The following is a 9,349-nucleotide window of genomic DNA, read 5'->3' on the forward strand; positions in this document are numbered from 1 at the left end:
GGGGACGGTGGCTGGCTGGTTGCACGCATGCGCCCTCCGGGAACCATGGGCGCAGAAACACAAATGGCGCATGTGCGGCCCCCTCCCCCGCACGATCGTTCTGCCGCGGACGCAACTGCGCATGCGCCTCGGCAATCCTGCTCCTCGCGTGCGCTGACGTCAGTTCCTGTTGTTTTTATCCCCTTTCGGCGAGCGAGTTGGAGGCCCTCTGGTGAGTGACGCAGCTGGGCGGGAAGGGCCTGTCTTGCTTCCCCCCCTCCCCGGTCTCCATGCCCCTTCTCGTGGAAGAAGGATCGGGGCCGCGCAACCCCGGAAGGCCCGGAGGTAACCCGGCGGGGTCTCGTCCGGGGCATAGGGCCGCGCTGGCTGTGAGGGGAGCCCGCCTGAGCGCTGCTGCTGCCGCTCAGGGTCTCCCAGCGGGCAAGCATCGCGCGCGTGAGGAGGAGGGGTCAGGGAACGGTGCCCCCTCGGCTGCGGGCGGCAGGGAGCGTCCACAGCTCACCTGGCCTGCTGGTATTGGCCGAGCCAGGGCCCTGGCCCCCGTGTGCTCGGCGCTGTAGGCACACCGCGAAACGGCGGCCGCCCCCTGCCTCGGAGAGCTGCTCTGCCCTTCGGTTCGCCCAATGAACCTGGCAGCAGCGCGCTCTGTGCCCACCCGCGCTCTGGCATCGCCCCCCTCCCGAGCCAGGCCCCTCTGCGGGTTGTGCGGCTCATTCCTCTCCAGCGCAAGGAGAGACAAATGCAGAGAACAAGGGGCGCGGGGAGCTGCTGCTCTTCATGCAGCACCGGGCCAGGATCGAAGGGTCTGTGCAAGTGAGGCTTGAGCTACACACAGGGGTTTTGCAGTGTAACCCTCGGCCAGGGCTCTGGTTTTTCATGTAAATAATTATGTGGGTACAAGCCCTAGTGTAGACACAGCTATGCCAGTATAATGCTACCTTATACCGATACAGGTTATTCCCCTTCATATATGTGACTTGGGGCATGTCTTCACTGGCAACGTTAAAGCGCTGCTGTTGCAACGCTTTAATGTGGCTTGCAGCACCAGTACTGGTAGAGAGCTCTCCCAGCGCTCTTAAAAAACATCTCCATGAGGGGCGCTCCCAGTGCTGGTGCACTGTCTACACTGGCACTCTACAGCGCTGAAACTTGCAGCGCTCGGGGGGGTGTTTTTTCACATTCCTGAGCAAGAAAGTTGCAGCGCTGTAAAGTGCCAATGTAGACAAGCCCTAAGCTATACCACACCACTGTAAGCACGTTTGTACTGATATAACTGTGAGGATTGTAATGCTTTATCTATCCTGGCTTTGTTAAAGCAGTACCACTTTTCTGTGTAGCAAGGCCTGAGTCAAATTTGAAACAAAACGTGTAGGTGGGTGGGAAATAAAATCACACTTTTCAGAGAAGGCTGTGTGGAAGAGTCATTGTGGGACTCGATGTTTGTGTTTCAATGACTCCTAGTCAAGTGTGGCCTTTTGTACTTGTAAAGTGAGTGTTGGGGTGGATGTTTCCTGCGTGCCAGTGCCACAAACTCATCCAGGACTGAGTCAAAATAAATTGCAGGTTATGGAGATTAAATTATGCCTTCACAGGCATCAGTGTAGCATCATTACCTTGAGTTGTCTTTCATGGTTTTACATACCCTGAGGACAGAAATTGAGCAATGTGGTTAACAATTTGTTGATGCAGGAGCTCCCAGAATAGGATCTCTTTTCCTCTGCCAGAGCTGCACAGAGCTAACTGAAGTAAACAGTAATAAAAATGTGGTTTTGATAGAAAACTAAGCATGACTGAATACACACAGATCTATAGGGTAAGAAAATGGCATTTTATAGAGTTATCGTTTAGAGAAGAATCATACTTCACATTGTGTTATTTTCTATTTGGCTATGAATATTTTTATCACACCTTTTTACTTTGCAGATATATACAACATGATATGATGGTGCTCAGATACCATGGTGATTAAACTGTAAAAAACCTAGATAGATACAATGGAAACCCAGCAACACAACAGGTGCACATGCTGAGAACACTCCCCTTGAATACATTGGGGATGACAGGCTGAAGGACAGCGCAGCTGTCCAAAAAGCATGGTCGTTAGCATTGTATGGCATGCAAGGTTTTATTGTATCTGTTAAATGTAATATATTTACAACTGCTTATTAAATTGAAATAGTTGAGTTTTCACTACAGAAAGTGTCAAGTTGTTGTCGCCTACCTTCCTGTCTAGTCCAGATCTGAAGGTACATTGCACACCTTTAAAAGGCTTAAATAGCCTTTGGGATGCTGTTAAATCAGGGCAGAAAGAGAGTGGCAGCACCTTGCTCCAAGCCAGGAATTTATAAGCAGAGAGTACAACTGAGGCATTTTTGTCCTGGTTCAGCTCTGAGGTGACTAACTTTGTCTTTCTACTTCCACCCTGATTTGTTGTCTCTCCTTTTTCCTGCATGTCTTTTTGCCATTTAGCCAGTTCTGTACGTGCACTATGAACAGCAGAGGGAAATGTACCCAAGCAATTTGTAAGTTTCACTTTGCAGCCTATGATGCACATAGAGCAGTGTTTCCCAAATGGTGGGTCCCAACAAAGTTCTAAATGGGTTGTGAACCTGGTGCAGAGGGGAGATTCGTAGATGGAGGGTTGGAAAGTGAGCCCACCCTGCACTCACCCCAAAACTCTCTCTCAGGGGTGGGCCCAGTTCCTTGCTCCAGGGATTGTGACCTAATGTTTGGGGTTGCGTTGCATTGCTACTCGGGGGTGGCTTGGCCAAACCTGAATGGCACCGCAATCCTATGCACCAGATCACAACACCCAGAGTGGGTAACTGTCAGGAGCATCTACCGGTATGTGAGTGCAGGGTGGGCTTGCTCTCCAACCTCCTTCCCCCAGGCCTCTCCTCCACACTAGGCTAAGATTCGGGTTGTGGGGCCAAGGCAGAGGGTGCTGGTGTGGGTGGTTGGTGCCCCCCAGCAGGGTGAGGAGGCCTCCCATTTTACCCCTCCTCCCCCCAAATATGACCCCTGAGTCAGTTGCAAAAAAAGACTAAATGCAGTTGGTGGGTCACCTGAGTAAAAAGTTTGGGAACCACTGACATAGAGCATGAAAGAATAGATATTGGAGAACATAGCTCATGTTTGAGGACCCAGATCAAGGTGCTGGTCCTTCTGCTGCAGTGGAAGGAAGTGATCCCTTGATATTAGCTCTTAGACCTATGGGAGAGCTCTCCAGTAGCAGTGGGGCAGTGTACAGAAGAGAAAATCCACCTAGGACAACAGATAGCAGTGAATTCTTAATAGCAAGCATTATGATCAGCCAGTTTCTCAATAGCGAGCACTATGCTCAGCCACCTCCTTAAGATTCAGACAGCAAAATGCTTTCATTTGTTCTCTATAATCTTTATAGCCCAGGACTGATGGGATAGATGTACACAGAGGTACTTTCTTCCAATGTGGGCTTTATTGTCTTCTGCTCCTAGTCCAAGCTAGGTGTGGCAGGGAGGAAACCTGCCTTCAAGTCAGGGATCAAGTTGCAAGAGCAATATACAACACTACCAACTGTTTAATGGTAAATTTTTCTACATTCTGTCCTTCCATATAATTATGCTGTTTATGCCCAACACTTCAATTCCTATTATTGGGGCCCAACCAATTTCACAGCCATGAGAAAAACACGTAATGGACCATGAAATAAGCCCAACCCTGTGAAATCAGATTTCCCAGAAATAAACCGGGCAGTGGAGGTACAAGACTTGTACTTCCCCTGCACGGCTGTTATCGGAGGGAGATCAGATCTACCTCCACAGGCAGCGCAGAAGTGAGTACCCCCTTCACTTCTGCGCTGCAGCAGCCCTAGAACTGGGCTCCAGGCTGCCACCCCCCATGGCTCATGCCAGTGCTCGGGGCACCCAGGCTGGGGGCTGCTGCCACCTGTGACTCCTGCCCAGGCTTGGGGCAGCCAGGCTGAGGGTTGCTCCCCCCTCCCGTGGCTCTTGCCTGGGCTCAGAGACCTGGGCTGGGGGCTGCCACCCCCAGACAGCTCCAGCCCAGCTCAGAGCTGCCCCCCTTTCTCTCCCCCCCAATGGGTCCTGCCCAGGCTCTAGGCACTCAAGCGCAGGGCTGCTGTCCCCCCGCCAGTGGCTCCCGCCGGGACTTGGTGCTTCCACCCCCTGCGGTTCCAGCCCCCACAGCTCCTGTCAGGCTTAGGGCTGCCTCCACCCCCCCCAAGGCTCCTGCCCGGGCTTGGGGACCTGGGATGGGGGCTGCCACCCCGCACGGCTCCAGCTGGGACTTGGAGCTTTTGCCCTCCACAGCTCCTGCCTGGGCTCCAGGCTGCCCAGGCTTGGGGCTTCTGCCCCCACTCCTAGCTCCTGCCTGGGCTCAGGGCTTCCGCCCTGAGGCTCCTGCCAGGGCTGGGGCACCCATTTTTCAAATTGGCCCGGGGCCCATGCATTAATCCATCACTAGCCTTGACTAGCAGCTAGGAATGCCCGGTTGGAGTGCTTCCAGCAACATTAGGGAGATCGGACCTACCTCCACCTCTGGGAGCCTCCTCCAGCTGCAGGAAACTCTGCAGCACAGAAGTGAGAATGGCAATCCTGTTACCCCTCTAGAACAGGTTTGGGACCCCCACACAATCCCCTTTTGGATCCGGATCCCTGGGGTTACAACACTGTGACATTTCAGATGTAAACATCTGCAATCATGAAATTTACTTTTTTTTTTTTAGACACCCCCCCCGTACCCCCCTCCACACACACACACACACACCCCGTGGCAGTGAAATTGACCTAATTGAAGCCTGAATTTGGTAGGGCTCTACCTGTTATTTATATCTCCTTGTCTAGGCTAAGTGTGGCCTATCTAAAGTAACAGGTTACAAAAGCAGTACAACTCAATTAACTGTTTAGTCTCTAAATCCTACACTCCTGTCTGTGGTGTAGCCCTATAGACTGAAATGAACTCTTCTCTGTATGATTTCAAGCAGATAACATATACTTTTTATAGGCTTCACTTCTCTTACTCTTTCTCGGTAGCTTCTCTTTAGCTTATTGACACAAAGGTTCCTCCGTGAGTTGGTTCAGCATGCTGACCAGAAACTACTCAGTAGGGCTGATTGAGGTCAGTATCCCTTCTGTCAATGGCAAGTGCTTAAGTGAAATTGAAATGGCAGTGTCACTGTTTTATAAACTAATACCAACTGCCAAAGTACATCTTGTGTTAAAACGGCGTGTAGAGACTTGGCAAGACTTAGATTGTAATTCTTCAGGGCAGAGGTTGTGTCTTCCTCTGTGTTGTGAACAATGCTGAGGACACAGTTCATGGTGAATATATAATATTAATGGAATGGTTTTACTCTGAAGGCAATGGGACTGACATTAGAGGAATGAGTCACCATGTTGTGTTTCATTTCAGTTGTGTGGAGTTTTATTCAGAGACCAGTAAGTCTTTAGTTCCCAACATCAAATCACAATTTGTATATTTTTCAGTGCACACTTCGATGGCCCAATCAGTGTTACTCTGACAGCTCATCAATGGACTCAGAAGATAAAGACAGAGAGGAAGAGAGTCTGCAGACAGCTTTCAAAAAGCTAAGAGTAGATGCAGCAGGGTAAGTGAGCTTGTAGAAAAGTAGCTCAGTTTATCAAGTTTTAATAAAATGAAAAACACTTTGTACTTCCATTGTTCAATGCTTTAGAGGCATTACCTAAGTCTCCAATCTCCCCTCAGGTAAGTAAGGGACATAAAGGAGTCATTTCAATGACCAATGCAATGTAGTTACCTCTGGGGTGGAAACACATGTTTAATCACAGGGTTTGTATGTATAGATGGCTCATTAGACTTCTGACCGGCTATTTGCATTTACTGCAGTTGAGAGAGTTAGGCAAACAAGGCATTTCTGGTAATGGAATTGTATGCTTGCAGTTCTGAAAAACAGGGCCTAGAGTCCTATAGAGGAGTTGCCTTGCATTTCATTTCTGTCTGAGAGGAATAGTGGATAGGTAGCCTCTTCACTTCTCTTGCTACATCTCCCTTCCTTCCCACTGGCTCCTTGGTCTCCTGCTATAGACATCCTGTCCTCAGTTTTCAGTGAAACCATAAGTCTCTGTTTAGCAATGAACCTGTGACAATAGAAATTGGAACATGGATTTACATTCCATTACCATTAATGTAGCCTTCTGAGAGGAGCAGGGCGCAACATCAATGTGGAGACACTTTGAGACACATGTTGTGGCACTGTCTTAATGTAGCATTTTTCCTCTTACTCAGATCTACCGCATCTCTGTCTGTGGATGAGGCAACAAGTCTGAGAGCACCGATAAGAACAGCTATGGATGGAACCAAACCTCAACCTGTCTGTGCCAAAGAGACTTGGCATGGGTAAAACACATTGTTAACTGAACTGTATATTTATTCCTTGTTAATTAGAGATGATGAAAACATGCATAACATCATTTCAGACAGGGATTGCTTGTTTAATTAAGCAGCTGAGCCATATTATTTCCCCCTTTTTTTGTTTATAGAAACCTTAACTTAGAGTTCATCTTGATTCTTTTTAATAGCCTTTTAACAAACCCTTGAAGCAAATCCTGTTTGATTGTCTCCCTTCAAGAGATACTGGTATCTATCTATATGTGTCACAGTTACTGGGCTAACTGCACCTCTGATCACTCCTGATGTTTTTGAGTAATATCATCCTTCAGCTCTCAGTTATCTAGCTGCTATCTGGCTCTGAGTCGAACTGTGTGATTCTTCCATTCTCAGACCAGGCTTCAGGTATCAGTCCCCTGGTACTAACTGATTACCTCAGCAGATCTGATATATTTTCAGACCCTGGAATTCTGTTCCCTCTGGGGCAATGACAGAGGTAAGCAGTGACCAAACAGCCTCCTTAAAGCAAAGTATTAGTTATTTAGCACAAAAGCGTTTCATAGAAAACAGATCTTAAAAAATATAGGACAGTCTGTACGTATATCTAGCTCTGCCCCTTCAGGCTTACCACTTCTTAGATCTGGGAAGGACCAGTTCCTTCAGACTCCTCCACAGAGCCTGTCCAGGACAGCTTGTCTCCTTAGACAGATGCTGACCAGAGACATCCCTCTCCATCTTCCCACGAATCAAAATACTTCCTAACTGTTTGTAGCCCTTTGATCTGGGAGGTTTGCAACTTGATGAAAACAGAGGAGACAGGATCCCTGATCCTAACACCATGGCTCATTGTCTTTCAAGTATGTACCTAGATGTTCTTATCTGGGAAGCCATTGTTTTGCTTCCCTGTTTGTTCTTCCTACAGCCCCTATTGAAGCCAAGCATTATAGTGTGCAATAAACATTCCACTACCCCAGTAAAAATTTATACTCTCTCAATAACGAGGTTACATATCAATACATTTCTGCTCCTACAGTATTTATAACAATATTCCATATCAACTCCTCTTCTATCATATCAATTACATCCTCCTGAGTATCAGTATCTGTGACAATTGTCATCTCAGTCCTTTCCGCTCCTTTCTTCCACCCAGATCCTTACGTGTCCTGGATGATCATTTTGTAATTCAATATAAATGAAATAAAACCCAGCATCAGTTCCTTTCTCCTGAGTCTGTTGCTGCTTCCCTCAACAGCAACTTCAAAACCTCCTCAGCTTGGTGTGTTCAGTTACAAAAACAATCTTACAGCAGGAAAGCATCCTTCCTCTGGGGTATCAGCTCCCTCACAATCCTTCTTACAATCCTCTCTAGACGCTGTTCTCCCACTTTCTTCTGCTTCCAGCATAATCTAGGGTGGAGGGAAGTTCTCTCTCCCCATTCCCTTTTATTTAAACACACAAGAGTTTAATCACCAAAACACTGGCATTTGTAGCTATTGTAAATGTGCATTCCAAATATCTCTTGTCAATTCTCTTCTGTGATTTAGTCTGCTGAGGGTATTCAGATACCAGTGGCGTGCTGGGTTTTTCTGTAGCTGTACAGATAATCATCATTCAGGTCTGATACGTGACACTGTCTTGCTGTACGTGAGGTCCTGTTTTGGAAAGCATTAGGCTCCGGAATTGAGTTCTGAGTTACCTAATTGTTCATATTTTGTTCGCTAACAGGTGTGTGAGGAAGCCCTCCAGGGGGTCATCAAGAACCCAGCGTCGCAGGCGTTCCAAGTCTCCTGTCCTGCATCCTCCCAAGTTTACCTACTGCAGTATGAAAGCATCTTCTGCCCGCAGCCAGTTGAAACACAAAAGTCAGCCAGATACTTCAAAAAGTAATATCAGCTCAGACATTTGTGTTGCAGAAGGACCGTGTACAGGGGACAAGTATGATTCCTGCTTTGATGCCAGTGATTGCAGAAGAGCCAGAAATGAACCTTTGGGAGCTTCCACAATTGAACAGCCTTTGGAGAATTCAAGAGAGAATTCTGCTGCTGTTTCTTCGTCCTTTGAAACCAACCTGGATTCTAGCCAGCCTTCAGATTTCCAGTCATTATCTGTGCTCAGCGATAGCAAGCAGTGTCCTTGCGAGGGCAAGGAATGCCAGTGCAGACAGTGGCAAGACATGGAAGTGTACTCTTTTTCTGGCTTACGGAGCGTCCTGTCAGAATGTGAAAAGGCAGTGCTAGAAGTCCATTCCCAGTCTCTGCAGAACAAATCGCCCTCTGGTGTGGCTTCATCAGGTTCTCCCCGATCTTGTTCTGAGCAAGCTCGAGCCTTCGTGGACGATGTGACAATTGAAGATCTTTCAGGATACATGGAATATTACTTATATATTCCCAAGAAAATGTCCCACATGGCAGAAATGATGTACACTTGACTATAAGGAATCTATGGAGAATCATGGGCTGGAAATTCAGTAGTAATGAGTGGATGACGTGCTCCCTCAGAGCCAGGGGTGGGAATTTGGCCATTCTCATTGCTGTGTATTTGATCAAATGTTTCTTTGCACCATACAGTGTAGTTTTTTAATAAAGTGAAAAACAGACAATAGCCTCTGAGCTTAGTGTTTTAAAAGAATGCATTAAACTCTGCAAAGCTCAAAGAATTCATTGTAGATCAAATAAACGCCCTCTGTTCTTTGGTCTGTGCTGTGGACATTTGAGCTGCCTGTACTGCTTGCGCTATATGTCTTGGAAGAATAGCCTTTTATGATTGAATCAGGGGATTTGTGGTGCTTGGGAGATCCTTTCTCGTTTTAACTGCAACATACTTAAGACAAAGTAGGGCCCAGTAACTTAAAGAAACAATATGTAGCTAGGGCTCTGTCTTAAACCAGCCTACTTGTGGGAGAAGGATAAGTAAATAATCTGTGTGTTGGGCAGGGTGTCCTTTCATTGCTGAATCTGAATATTGCATAGATGGTTCCGCT

At 47.4% G+C, this 9,349-nt stretch overlaps 1 protein-coding gene across 7 annotated transcripts; it reads left to right on the forward strand.

Annotated features, from left to right (window-relative positions):
* Positions 1-20: 20 nt before the first annotated feature.
* On the forward strand, positions 21-8,968 carry LOC117885792 (oxidative stress-responsive serine-rich protein 1-like). 7 transcript variants are annotated; one of them, XM_034787241.1, is made up of 6 exons: positions 166-211; positions 3,404-3,565; positions 5,034-5,118; positions 5,487-5,608; positions 6,268-6,378; positions 8,095-8,968. In XM_034787241.1, the coding sequence occupies exons 3-6, from the start codon at positions 5,083-5,085 to the stop codon at positions 8,795-8,797; spliced, it is 972 nt and encodes a 323-aa protein (XP_034643132.1). In that variant the 5' UTR covers positions 166-211; positions 3,404-3,565; positions 5,034-5,082; the 3' UTR covers positions 8,798-8,968. The 7 variants fall into 7 exon arrangements, with proteins under 7 accessions (XP_034643128.1, XP_034643134.1, XP_034643132.1 ...); XM_034787240.1 differs by lacking the exon at positions 166-211 and adding an exon at positions 1,174-2,393; XM_034787237.1 differs by lacking the exon at positions 5,034-5,118 and having other exon boundaries at positions 21-211; positions 3,477-3,565.
* Positions 8,969-9,349: the final 381 nt, after the last annotated feature.

Source organism: Trachemys scripta, chromosome 12 (genome assembly GCF_013100865.1).
Source record: "Trachemys scripta elegans isolate TJP31775 chromosome 12, CAS_Tse_1.0, whole genome shotgun sequence".
Lineage (NCBI taxonomy): Eukaryota > Metazoa > Chordata > Testudines > Emydidae > Trachemys > Trachemys scripta.

Excerpts from the sequence above, each read along its gene's own strand:
- LOC117885792 (XM_034787237.1), top strand. The coding sequence starts at position 28 with ATGCGCCCTCCGGGAACCATGGGCGCAGAAACACAAATGGCGCATGTG. Across the intron at positions 212-3,476 it reads AGCGAGTTGGAGGCCCTCTG|TCCAAGCTAGGTGTGGCAGG; the intron begins GTGAGTGACGCA and ends TTCTGCTCCTAG. Across the intron at positions 3,566-5,486 it reads ACACTACCAACTGTTTAATG|TGCACACTTCGATGGCCCAA; the intron begins GTAAATTTTTCT and ends TATATTTTTCAG.